The sequence below is a fragment of the Cherax quadricarinatus genome, chromosome 26 (assembly GCF_038502225.1).
Source record: "Cherax quadricarinatus isolate ZL_2023a chromosome 26, ASM3850222v1, whole genome shotgun sequence".
Taxonomy (NCBI): Eukaryota; Metazoa; Arthropoda; class Malacostraca; order Decapoda; family Parastacidae; genus Cherax; species Cherax quadricarinatus.
The window spans coordinates 4,457,152-4,471,394 of record NC_091317.1 but is presented as its reverse complement, the minus strand read 5'-3'; the positions used below and the strand labels follow the sequence as shown (position 1 = coordinate 4,471,394).

At 39.6% G+C, this 14,243-nt stretch overlaps 1 protein-coding gene across 1 annotated transcript; it reads left to right on the top strand.

The window, feature by feature from the left end:
- Positions 1 to 6,504: 6,504 nt before the first annotated feature.
- LOC128691510 (uncharacterized) lies at positions 6,505 to 8,278 on the top strand. The gene is made up of 4 exons (XM_053780362.2): positions 6,505 to 6,565; positions 7,316 to 7,391; positions 7,625 to 8,050; positions 8,207 to 8,278. The coding sequence occupies exons 1-4, from the start codon at positions 6,563 to 6,565 to the stop codon at positions 8,218 to 8,220; spliced, it is 519 nt and encodes a 172-aa protein (XP_053636337.2). The 5' UTR covers positions 6,505 to 6,562; the 3' UTR covers positions 8,221 to 8,278.
- The last annotated feature ends 5,965 nt before the right edge of the window (positions 8,279 to 14,243 follow it).

Sequence of the window (14,243 nt, the reverse complement as noted above, 5' to 3'; positions counted from 1 at the left end):
AACTTCTCTTCAAGGGTCTCAATCAGGACTGGTTTAAAAAATACACTGAACACCAAAACGTCGACTGGGAACAGGAATCTATTTGACGGGGATGCAGAAGAACTGGCTTCCAACACTACTAATGTAGGAGGAAGGTAGTTAAGTAAGACATATGCATCATTTAGGTATCTTTATTCAGAGACGTTTCGATTACACTATGCTTCTTCAGTCGAATACAAAAAAAAGCAGTGACGTACAGAGAGGCAATCAGTCTATCACCCTCGAAACAGTAGTTCTGAGGTGGTGAGTCCCTCAGTCTGGAGAAGAGTTCTGCGCTCCATAGTCTTGAACAATGTGACGTTGAAGCATCCACTGCCTCCTCTGTATTGAACTGAAGAAGGTCACTGCGTAGGCGAAACGATCCGAGGTAAAGATGAGTCTTACTTACCTACTTGTCGGTATTATATAACACACACACACACACACACACACACACACACACACACACACACACACACACACACACACACACACACATTATATATATATATATATATATATATATATATATATATATATATGTGTGTGCGTGCGTGTGTATAACACATATTTACATATTGATTAGTACTGGCATGCTCAGGAATTTACATATATGTATAATTGCCGGAACTCCGGTGGTTTCTATGTCCCTGGAACCCAGCTCCTTGAAATCCATATCATGCTTTCCCCAGAACACAAGGGTCTATGATCATATAGGAACCAAGTGGTGTTGGTGGGCCAACTCATGTCATGCTTGCCAATGCTAAATGGAATGTAGGTGTCAGCTAGGGCAGATGCACAATTATTTTGGGATATAATGTGATCCCAGTAGAGTGGGATGGAGTGCTGGGTAGTAAAGAACAAGATTCTCTCTAGACTGGTCACTGATCTTGTTGACATTATTATGCATAACATACCAACCGTTTTAACCTGAACAGTTCAAACTCTGCATACCTTACTGGTCGTCTATTACTTTCCAGCAAATACACTTGTACTCAGTGGGAATTGCAGCAGAGAGAGAGAGAGAGAGAGAGAGAGAGAGAGAGAGAGAGAGAGAAAGACAGACAGACAGACAGACAGACAGACAGACAGACAGACAGACAAAGACAGACAGAAAGAGACAGACAGAAAGAAAGAGAGACAGACAGAAAGAAAGAGAGACAGACAGACAGAAAGAGAGACAGACAGAAAGAAAGAGAGACAGACAGAAAGAAAGAGAGACAGACAGAAAGAAAGAGAGACAGACAGAAAGAGAGACAGAAAGAAAGAGAGACAGAAAGAGAGAGAGACAGAAAGAGAGACAGAGAGAGAAAGCTACTGAAATTTAAAGGATGTGCGGGCCAGGACGTGTATCAGTCACAAAGATGAGAACTGTTAGGAGAAAGTCACTTGAATGACGAAAACTCACGGCTAAAAGGCGAGCTCTTTCAACACCATAGCTTACACCTGCTAGCATTGCTGCAGCAACATTTTCCATAATGTGGCTGTCTCAACTGGATTGTTTATGAGATAAAGTTTCAGCTGGTCTCCTCGTTTGCGCTGAAAGGGTGTCCCAAACGCTGATGCCACTGATGTAACTGGGGCTCATCCACTCCTGCCCGACTGGGTATTTACTACCTTGTGGTAGAATTTTCTTCACCAGCTCGCTGAATCCGTTGGAGGAGGATAAAAAGGCTGGCAGGGCAATCTGAGATGCTGTTAGTATGTCCAGCCCACTTCTTCTGGCTGGAAGTGTGGATTGCTCACACTGTGATTCGTCCAGGAAAAGGTTTAAGACATTTTCTAGCATGAACTTTAGTGCGGAAGTCGTACTCTCTTAGTTTGGGCTGGCAAACGAAAGAAAGCATCGAACAAGTAAGTCAGCTTAGTAAGAGATAGGCACGTGGTGAGGAGGTAGCTACCATCATGAGTATCTTGGTCATTGATCATGGTTTCCATCCTCTTGAGGTTAAAGATTTTGCTTCCCCCCTTCCACACACATACATACATACACACACGTACACACACACATACACACACACACATACACATACATACACACACACACACAAAAACACACACACACACACACACACACACACACACACACACACACACACACACATCCGTACACATATACACACATACTCCCACACACACCCAGCAACCCAGCAACCCACCCACCCACCCATCCAAACACCCACCCACACACACACACACACACACACATACACACACACACACACACACACACACACACACACACACACACACAACTGGCTCATCGAATTTAACCCCGCCAAATGTAAAGTCATGATGATCGGGGAAGGGCAAAGAAGACCGCAGACAGAGTATGGGCTAGGTGGCAAAAGACTGCAAACCTCACTCATTGAAAGGAATCTAGGAGTGAGTATAATACCGAACACATATCCTGAGGCTCACATCAACCAGATAACTGCTGCAGCATATAGGCACCTGGGAAACCTGAGAATAGCGTTCCGATACCTCAATAAGGAATCGTTCAAGACTCTGTACACCGTGTACATCAGGCCCATACTGGAGTATGCAGCACCAGTTTGGAACCCACACCTGGTGAAGCACGTCAAGGAATTAGAGAAAGTGCAAAGGTTTGCAACAAGAATAGTTCCAGAGCTCAGGGGAAAATCCTACGAAGAAAGATTACGGGAAATCGGCCTTACGACACTGGAGAACAGGAAGATCAGGGAAGACATGATAATAACATACAAAATACTGCGAGGACAGGATGTTTCAGAGATGGGACACAGAAACAAGGGGTCACAATTGGAAACTGAAAACTCAGATGAGTCAGAGGGATGTTAGGAAGTATTTATTTAGTCATAGAGTTGTTAGGAAGTTGAACAGTCTGACAAGCGACGCAGTAGAGGCAGGAACCATACATAGTTTTAAGACGAGGTATGATAAAGCTCATGAAGTAGAGAGAGAGGACCTAGTAGTGACCAGTGAAGAGGCGGGGCCAGGAGCTATGAATCAACCCCTGGAACCATAAATAGGTGAGCACAAATGGGTGAGTACACACATCTATGTATATATATATATATATATATATATATATATAATATAATCATTCCAACCAAACCATACCCCGGCCGGGATTGAACTCGCGACGATCTGGAGTTTTGAGACTCTCTGACCGCGGGTTCAATCCCGGCCGGGGTATGGTTTGTTTGCAATCGTGTCATTACGATTTCGTGAGTCATGTTGACGGCAGTGAGGGGACTTGAGCTAGAGTTCGTCACGGCCACGCTAGCTGGAGATTCGTCTGTAAAAACTTCCATTTGTGGTCACAGTGGTGCCTGTGCTAACCTTCCTATGGTGTAGAAATATACCTAGTTGGACGAATCTTATTGTGGCTAGCTGGTCTAGTGGCTAACGCGACGGTCTGGAGTTTTGAGACTCTGACCGCGGGTTCAATCCCGGCCGGGGTATGGTTTGTTTGCAATCGTGTCATTACGATTCCGTGAGTCATATAATCATTTATTAAAAATGTGCAGTGTTGAAGAACAGACAGCTAAACGTCTACAATCTACGGTAAGAGGTATTACATTAAAAAGTTAGTGCGTTCCGTGCACAAAGATCCGGCACTATACACAAGTCTGTGTTGGAAAGCCCACATCCTTCTCCTCCTCCAGAAGCTGGGGAGTTGTTTCTCGAGTGTGTTCCTGGAACTGTGTGTGGACTCAAGTCACTGTGTGGACTCGAGTGACTGGGCATCCTTGTCTCCCACGTCTTGCAGATTCATTATTTATGTAAATGCATCATGCTGATCTACCATCTTTGTTAATTTTTGATTAGTTCAACAACAAATAATTTTGTTTCGTAAAATTATCTTGCTATATGCATATGTTTTAAAAAACTTTTATAATTTGTTGCCCTCTCAGTCAATTGTCTGTTTCTCTGCCTATTGACACCCGTGCATAATTTTTTTGATTAATGTATTAAAATATATGCATGAATCGTATAAGTTTCACAAGGAAATTGTTTGCGTTCAAAGTTATTTGGCATCATGCCCTAAATAACTTTGATAATATCTAGACATGCTTCCAACCAAGAATACATGCTTCTTAACAAGAATACATACTTCCAAAAATGAACTCACTTCCAAACACGAACAAACGTTTTCAAAATGCAGACAAGTTGAAAACATGTACGCAGTCTTATAAGCAATTGGAAGATTGCACACATTGCTCCATTGTTTTTGAAAGGTAAGAGGGAAGACCCTGTAAACTATAGTCTTTTGTCCTGGTTAGTTGTTTAGCATTAAAGTCTACACTACTCAAAGGGACAATAATGGTCCAAGTCGGATCGAAACGTCGCCATAAGTTCCAGTCGCCTATGTACGTGTTATTTATGTATCATGTCCCCCGTTCACCACCGGTCAAGATTACTTTAATCCCTAAAATATATATATATATAAAATATATATAAACTGAGAGACTGGAACCTCTCATTGTATATATTGTGTTTCGTTTTCAGATGTTGTTATTAAACTGTTGGAGGAAGTCATCAGAGGAAAGCGGATGAAACATTTGTTCAGGAACTACCTACCATCTAGTAAACAATCTGGCTTGCGATCTGGAAATTCTGTACATCAAAGCTATTGAGCTATTATGACAGTCAGGGAAATTTTGAGACAGCTTTATAATTGTGAAATCGGAGAAAGACTTATTTTAAAAACTTTATAATCCTGGAGGAATGAAAGGCAAACGTTTACAATGGATGAGACTTTTGTCTGAGGGAGAAATACTAACAATGGTAAGAGGAAAAATGTACTCTTGGAAAAGTGTGACCAGTGGGGTACCACTGAGATTTGTACTGGCTCCAAAAATGTTTTTAATTTGGATATATTATTTGCCGGACTCGAGTCCTAGAGGTGGTACGTACAGTGCCGGCACTCTGAAGGACGGGTGTTGATGTTGCAGATTTTTAACTGTAGTGTAAACACGCCTCTGGAAAAACAGTGATGGAGTGAATGATGATGAAAATGTTTCTTCTTTTTCGGGTCACCTTGCCTTGGTGGGAAGCAGCCGATGGAAACGGCCGATGTGTTAATAGAAAAATAAAAATAAAAAATGTTTGCCAGAAGGAACAGAACACTATATCAACTTGTTTGCAGATGATGAAAAAAATTTGTGTGAAATAAAACGATAACAATAACTGTAAATCATTATAAGATGATACGGATATGGTGAGCAAATGGATGGGTAATGGAATTCATTGTTGATAAGCCCCATATAATGGAAATGGGAGAAAGCGATGTCAGACCACATAAAAAAAAAATATAGACTGTGAGGCAAAATTCTGCGAGTGTGAGACAGAGAAAAAGATGTGTTATTGTGAATAAAAAATATCACCAGCAGGCTGTCTACATGAAATTTTGGGAAATATTTTTGTTACACTGGTTAACTCTGGTATTGTTTCAAGTGTATGGATGGAGGAAAACTGCTTACGACATACACGAGGCCAAGATTGGAATATGCAACTGTTGTATAACAGCCATACTTAATATTGCAACGGAATAAGATCGAAATGTTTCATAAGTTCCTTGATGCTGGAGAGGGAAGGAGAGAGCTCACTGAATTGAACCTGATTGTCATTTCCACCAGGCGCTGTATTACCCCAACGAATTTAGCTCTTTCCCCTATTTAATAATAATAATAATAATAATAATAATAATAATAATAATAATAATAATAATAATAATAACAACAACACAATTCCCTCACTGTAATCTCCCAGCAAGAGTCCCGTGATCACTGAAAGATAATTTCATCCTTCTTGACTGTGTTTTCTCATTGGTTCATTAGGGTCACAGTTCACCTTGGCATCATTAAACTCTCAGAGATCCCGCGATGCACCTCTTGATGTGTATACTCTGATGCACAATGCAATCAATGTTAACACAACAATAATATGGATACTGGATTTGGTATTTCAGAAACTATGTACCCAAGAACTAATATACTCTGATTCTTTGTGGCAAACCAGACTTACATTCGACATAAAGTGTTTTTAAAGACTCTGGGCGAAAGAACAGCATCTGCAGAGCATTAAATTCCACATTACTTGATTCTACAAGCGTTTAAGGTTTTTATGAAGGACCTTCATAGGTCCCTTACGACAGTGTCAGATTGCTGTGTAGATGTCCAGACTAGCAGTAACAATAGTCTGGCTGATCGGGCAATTAGCATGTAACTCTAGCTAAAGATAGAAATATGAGTGCAAAAAATCTTGCAAAAATTTACCTGATTCTTTAAGAGCTTAGGATGTCTATTATACTCTGGAAACTGCTTATTATTCATTCGGTTTATGAATTTGTTTTGTGTGGATCCAAAAGACTTAATTTATAAACAGCTGCAAAATCCTTGAACTTATCCCCCGTTCACTTTTCTTTCAACTGAACTCGCATTTTTTCGGGTGTGTTGACGTCACTGTTCAAAGACTGGAGTATATATAACAGGGCGCAGCGGACCTGGACGTCAGAAGTCTGAGAGAGCCACTTGCGCCCTCACTCACTGGTACAACCATGGTAAGTTTCTGATAGTGGTAGGTCCTTATAACAGCAATGTATGAGAACAGATCGTCTAGTCGGCTATATTGGCAGGTCCCTTTATGTATTATATTGGCAGGGCCCACTGAGAGACAGAAATATTGGTAAATGTCATGGAATGTCTTCAGTGTTGGTAATCCTCCTTAAAAATCAATCTTGCTATCAGGATTATTAGGTAGTAACAGAGGGTGGCAGATTCCATGCAAGTACCTCAATCTTGGCAGATCCCAAGGTACATCAGCAACTTGGGCATTTTCCTTGGAAAGACAACAAACTAGGTATGTTCCTTGGAAAGATAGTAATCTTGAAAGATCGCTTGGAAAGACATTAATTTTGGTAGGTCTCGTGAAAAGTTGCAGTTGTTAGTCATGTTAAGTTAACGCTGTAAGTAAGCTTCTGAACTTAACACCTTAGGCAAACTGGCAATCCTCCAGTGTAAGTTACCACCCTCGGCAAACATATCCCTTTCTGATTTGGCAAACAAAAACAGTATTGTCGTGGGTTAGAAATAAGGTGTTTCGCATGAGATCTCTTGAAAAGCATAATTTTCAAAGCGTACAATAAAATAAGTTATTCATTTCACTTATATCTATTATCAGTCATGTAGTTTATTCTGACGATAATCTCTTGATATCACGATGACACATGCATATGTAACGTGTTGTGCTGAAATCTTCAGAGCACAGACGTACCAAATGCTTATACCAGCCTGTTTATTTTCCTCCACAGAAACCGTTAGTGATCGTCTTCCTGGCCTCTGCCGTCCTCCTTGTCTCCGTGACGGGAACTCGCCTTTCTGTGGGAGGTGAGATGAATGATCCATGAATGAAAAAGATTTTGCTTTAAACAAGGAGTTTAGGACGGAGTATATAAGGTTGATTATCAAAAGCATGTATCACAATGTAGTCTTTCGACGAGATTCTTAGCAATTTTCTCAAGTTTATGTATTCGTTTCTGAGACTGTGAATGAGATTTACATTGATCGTTTGTCATGTATATATTATAATTTCTAATTGTTACTTATGTTTACTTTTGAAGGTGGCTTCGGCGGTGGTGGTGGATTTGGAGGCGGCGGAGGTAATAAGCCTGGCACAGGAGGCGGTGGTGGACTTGGAGGAGGTGGTGGATTTGGAGGCGGCGGAGGTAATAAGCCTGGCACAGGAGGCGGTGGTGGACTTGGAGGAGGTGGTGGATTTGGAGGCGGAAGCGGAGGTGGAGCAGGAGGTGGAGGTCATCATGGTGGAGCCGGCAGTAGCGGTGGACACCAAGGTGGCGGTGCTGGAGGTGGATTTGGCGGCGGCGGCAGCAGCGGCAACAGTCATCACCCAGGCAGCGGCGGCGGCAGTGGAGGCGGTGCTGGAGGTGGATTTGGCGGCGGCGGCAGCAGCGGCAGCAGTCATCACCCAGGTAGCGGCGGCGGCAGTGGCGGTGGTGCTGGAGGTGGATTTGGTGGTGGCCTGGGAAGTAAGCATTTGAGTCTTATTTAAACATTAATTAATCCAGAGATTCAAACACTACTGGCAAAAATGTTACTTTCATTACTTGCAAAAAATCATAGTTGTTTTGACTTATAATGAATATTACGAACCTTAAAATATTTTTTTTTTATTTATATCGCAGGTACTCGAGGCTAATAAGCACCGAATCTTCGTCGTCGACAAATAAAGAGACGATGTGATAATATAAATTGAATTAGTTGTTTGTTTAACCCAGGCACTGAAGCGAAGGTTTCTCAGAAAACACACACACACACACACACACACACACACACACACACACACACACACACACACACACACACACACACACACACACACACACACACAAACACACACTCACACTACAACGCCAAAAACATAGTAAAGGGTAATACATCTCTAGAATATATTCTGATTTACTAATATTACAATAAAATCATACAGCTGTCATATTCTTAATATAAAAGACAAACATCAGTCTTAAACATTCATTTTTTTATATTAACCTTCACGTGGCAAACTGGTCAGAGACCGGGCCGCGGGGGAGTTGGTCCCCGAAACTTTCTCCAAGTATCCCTTGGTATCCCATGGTATCCCCGGAGGAGCTGGAGGAAATTCATGATCTTTGATACATTGTGCCATTGTATTCATGTTTATGTTTTTCTGTAAATGTATTCTGTTTATTAATAAATGTTCACATAGAATATCAAATATAGAGGGTGGTAGGAGAAGAAAATATTCAAACTGCTCCGGGGAGAACCTTGAGGTACTTTTATTGTCTTCTCTGAGGATGAGGGTCCCCAGTCCAGCCATAGACGTGGTACTTCCCTATATATTGTGTGTATATATATATATATATATATATATATATATATATATATATATATATATATATATATATATATATATATATATATATATATATATCTAGGCCATAAAAATTATGTATAGGAATTGAGAAACAATGCCTTATTATAGGTTTTCGGAATCTGAATTTAATTATTCTGAATGCATGTTGCTAGTTTTTCTTTGGTTATATATTTCATCGACCTATTGGTGTCCGCTCAGTGATTTGATTTGTAAATTTATTCTCATGCTACACCTTTCAAGAGATTGTAAATTCAGTACTTAAATGATTTATTCAGTACTTTCACTTGTTCTTCAGTACTTTTTATTTATCTCCAGTATTCACTTTATCTTCAGTACTTTCTCTTTATTTTCAGTACTTTCACTTTATCTTCAGAACTTTCTCTTTATCTTCGGTAATTTTGCTTTAGCTTCAATATTTTCACTTTATTTTCAGTACTTTCACTTTAACTTTAGTACTTTTTCTCTATCTTCAGTGCTTTCATTTTATGTTAGAAATATTCATGATTCAGGGAATCAGGAAAGGGCTCTTGACCTATTTCAGTCTTGTAATATGGGGTCCAAAAGAGCGCTGCAAGTTCACACCGAAACTTTACCAAAAATTTTGATGCAAATCTCCTATATTGCTTCTCTATCTACGAAAGAATTTCTTAAATAGAGTGAATGCTTTTATTAATCACAAAGTACTGCCCCACATAAAGGTTTGATCAAGACAGTCACTTCATAACGCCCAATGTGTGTGCGAAATGTCGTTGTTAATGAAAATATCCACTGACAGGTTTGCTTTACCTTGTTGGTACTTACCCTTCCACTTCCAGTTCTTCTGCATCATCGTGTGCCGTCACTTCTGTTTTTATCAGTCTTGTGTGGAATCTTATCGAATAATTATTAAAGTCTAGGTAAACAATGTCCACACACTCTCATTACTCACCGCTTCCTTCAAAACAAAATATTTATCGACACGTCATCGACTGCAATATATATATATATATATATATATATATATATTATATATATATATATATATATATATATATATATATATATGTATATATATGTATATATATGTATATATATGTATATAACAACATTGTGACTAGCCAAAGAGTCGAACCCATGCTGCTTTGGCCTGCCTCATGGTGGGCGAAAACTCATGACGCCTTAATCCACGGGACCACACAATCCTTAAAAGTAGCGCATCCAGCGGAACTGGATGTTGTACTCGCTACCCAATTACATACGTTGGTATGCAACTGGGTAGCTAGGCTAATTTCATTCTCCTCCAATGATTCACTCCATCAATGTCTTGCCAGAGGCGTGTCTACACTACAGTTCAAAAACAGCAACATATCAACACTCCTCCTTCACAGTGTACTTCTGTACTTCCCATCTCCAGGACTCAAGTCCGACTAACTAGTTTCCCTGAATCCTTTCATAAATGTTACTTTCCTCACACTTCAACAACATGTCAAGTTATAAAATCAATTCGTCTCTACGCGCTCCTAACACGCTCAGGCGCACTTGCTGGCAATCCAAGCCACTTGGCGCCCTCCTTTCAATCTTTCCGAGGACGACCCCTACTGACCTTTCCAGCACAGATTTATGTGCCATCCTCTCTAAATCTCGAAAGCACCTCAACTACCCTTCTTCTTCTCTTTGGATAACACTTTTAGAAATCCAGCACTTCCTTCTAATTTCCAAGCTGCAAATTCTCTGCATTATATCCACACCATACATTGTCTTCAGGCACGACATCTCCACTGCCTCCAGCCTTCTCCTTGTTGAAACATTCACCACCCATGCTTCACACCCATATAAGAGCGTTGGTATCATTATACTCTCATTCATTTTCCTCTTTGCTTCCATGGATAACGTTCTATGTCTCCACAGACCCCTCATTGCTCCACTCACCTTTTCCCCCTCCTCATCAATTCAACGATTCATCTCAGCATTCATAGACCAATTTGCTGACAAGTCCACTCCCAAATATCTGAATACATTCACTTCCTCCATACTCCCTCCAATCTGATATCCAGTCTTCCACTAACTTATTTTATTGTTATCCACATTCCCTTGCTCTTTCCTACGTTTACTTCTAATTTCCTTCTTTCACATACCCTTCCAAACTCGTTCACCAACCTCTGCAGCTTCTCTTCAGTCTCCCAAAAGTACAGTGTCATCAGCAAAAAGCATCTGTGATAACTCCCACTTTGTGTTAGATTCTTCATCTCTTAATCCCACACCTCTTGCCAACACCCTAGAATTCACTTCTCTTACACCCCCTCTACGAGTATAAATATATTGAACAATTATGGTGACATCACACATCCCTGTCTAAGGCTTACTGTTACTAGGAAATAATCTCCGTCTCTCCTATATACTCTAATCTGGGCCTCACTATCATCGTAAAATCTCTTAACACTATATTCATATATATACACACAAATATATGGAGAGATGGAGAGAGAAAGAGAGAGAGAGAGAGAGAGAGAGAGAGAGAGAGAGAGAGAGAGAGAGAGAGAGAGAGAGAGAGAGAGAGACGGGGGAGGAGTTAAGAGTTTTTATGATGATAGTGAGGCCCAGGTTAAACGAACATGTGTGAAATGTAGTAAAAAAGTCTCAGATTCAAATAGTATGTTATGTAGAACATGGAATATAATGGCTATAAATTATCGATTACCAAGCATAACTATTATTTTATGTAAATAATGTTGCACAGATACGCTTTCAGCTTTCTGTTAGATAACTTACAGCTCATTTGATACGGATCACTAGAATGGATCTGAAATTGAATCGCGAGTTCTCAGTGAGTGAAATTCCTCAAAAATTCTCCCCTTGTTGCCGGTGAGGGGCTCTTGATGCAGTGAATTGGTTTTGTCATCCCTTTGTCTCAGAGAGACTGCCTTCCATTTTCCAAGGCTCTGTATAACCCATACGGGTTAAGCGACACATTCTCTGTGATTTTACTAATGCTCTAACAACAGGACTACAGTCAAAAATGGCAAAATTAGCTTATGACATAAAGAAATAACATGCAACACATGTAATGAAGAAGCAATTGCAATACAAACTCAATAGAGGTAGGTGAATTACATGATGAATGAGATGAAGGTGCAATATAAATTTATGGAACCAGTTCAAGACTATTTCAGGTGCATTAGATGCAATGTAAACTTAAAGAATAAAGCTACGAAATTATCTCGTGAGAAGGTACAATGAAAAGTCGAGTAAAGAAGATGCAATACAATCTAAAGGATTGGTACATAGAGGCTCTGGAAGAGAAAGGTGACAGTCATCTGGTCTCTGGTTTCAGTGATTCGTGGCATGCTTTCCCCACTGGCCAAGGATCTCCGGTCCTATAGGGACGAAATGGGACTGGTGAGTCAAGTCTCAATACTTGCTGAGCTTCGATCAACAGAACCACACTGATGACCAGTACTGAATGAGATGTAGGAGTCGGCTGGGAAAGATGCGCAAATATTGACTCCTCGTGTACCGTTCTTACAAGGATATATAATTAATGTGTTCCCATCAGGACACATATTATAACCCTGTATCTAGGATGCTGGATAGCAAAGATCGAGGTACTCGCTCGGCTGTGCACTGACCAAGGTTCCTCGTGGTCATCTCGTTGACTTCAGTGTGTAACATGCCAGCCTCGTACTCTGCAAAAGATTTACAGGAACTTCTCTGTATGCAAAATGGAAGCAACTGCAAAATGAAAAAAAAAAAAACAGCAAAATGGAAGAAATGCAGGCAGGTGAATTGCCCATTGTGACTGCATTACTAGCAGCTGAGAAAATAATAATAATAATAATAATAATAATAATAATAATAATAATAATAATAATAATAATAATAATAATAATAATAATAATACCATTATTATTATTACTATAATTATTATTATTATTTTTATTATTATTGAAATTATTATTATTATTATTATTATTATTATTATTATTATTATTATTATTATTATTATTATTATTAGTGTATTCATAGGGAGGCGCTAAGCCAAAAGTGGTCATGCAGCGCTTCTAAAATGAAGGAAACAGATGTGATTAAAGGAAGGTGAGGTGTAGCTTCAAATCTTTGGATCAAGAACTCTTTACTAGCATTAAGGCACTCCCTTCCCCGAGACGGGTGTTGAAGCAGTAGTTTCTAGTACCTGCCAGCCAAATGAACCAGGGTTCAACTGCCGGACGAGGTGGCACGTGTGGGTAAGTGTTTTTCCATCCACTGCTGCAGCTCAACTAGACATCTGATGCATTCTTTTGTTATTATTATTATTATTATTATTATTATTATTATTATTATTATTATTATAATTATTATTATTAATTTTATTATTATTATTATTATTATTATTATTATTATTATTATTATTATTATTATTATTATTATTATTACACTAGAATTGACAAAAGGAAAAAGGTGAGTGGTGCACTGAGGAGTCTGTGGAGAGAACTTTACCCATGGAAACAAAGAGGATAATGGATGAGAGAATAGTTATACCAACGCTCTTATATGGGTGTGAAACATGGGTTGTGAATGTTGCAACAAGAACACGGCTCAAGGCAGTGGAGATGACATAGCTGAGGGCAATGTGTGGTGTGAATATAATGCAGAGAATCCGTAGTTTGGAGATTAGCAGGATACCAAACCTATTATCCAGTGGGCTGAGGAGGGGTTATTGAGATGGTTTGGACATGTAGAGAGAATGAAACAAAATAGAATGACTTCGAGAGTGTATAAATCTGTAGTGGAGGGAAGGCGGGGTAGGAGTCGGTCTAGAAAAGCTTGGAGAGAGGGAGTAAAGGTTTTGTGTGCGAGGGGTTTGGACTTCCAGCAAGCGTGCGTGAGCGTGTTAGATAGGAGAGAATAAAGACGAATGTTTTTTTAGGACTTGGCGTGCTGTTGGAGTGTGAGAAAGGAAACATTTATGAAAGGATTCAGGGAAACCGGCAGGCCGGACCTGAGTCCTGGAGATGGGAAGTACAGTTTCTGCACCCTGAAGGAGGGGTGTTAATGTTACAGTTTTGTAACTGTAGTGTGAGCGCGCTTCTGACAGGCAGTGATGGAGTGAATGATGAAAGTTTTTCTTATTCGGGTCATCCTGCCATGGTGGAAAACGGTCGTTGTGTTTAAAAAAAATATTATTATTATTATTATTATTATTATTTTTATTATTATTATTATTATTATTATTATTATTATTATTATTATTATTATTATTATTATTATTATTATTATTATGATTTTATTGACCTCGTCATCATAAGAGGTAAGCGCTAAATCAATATGTATCA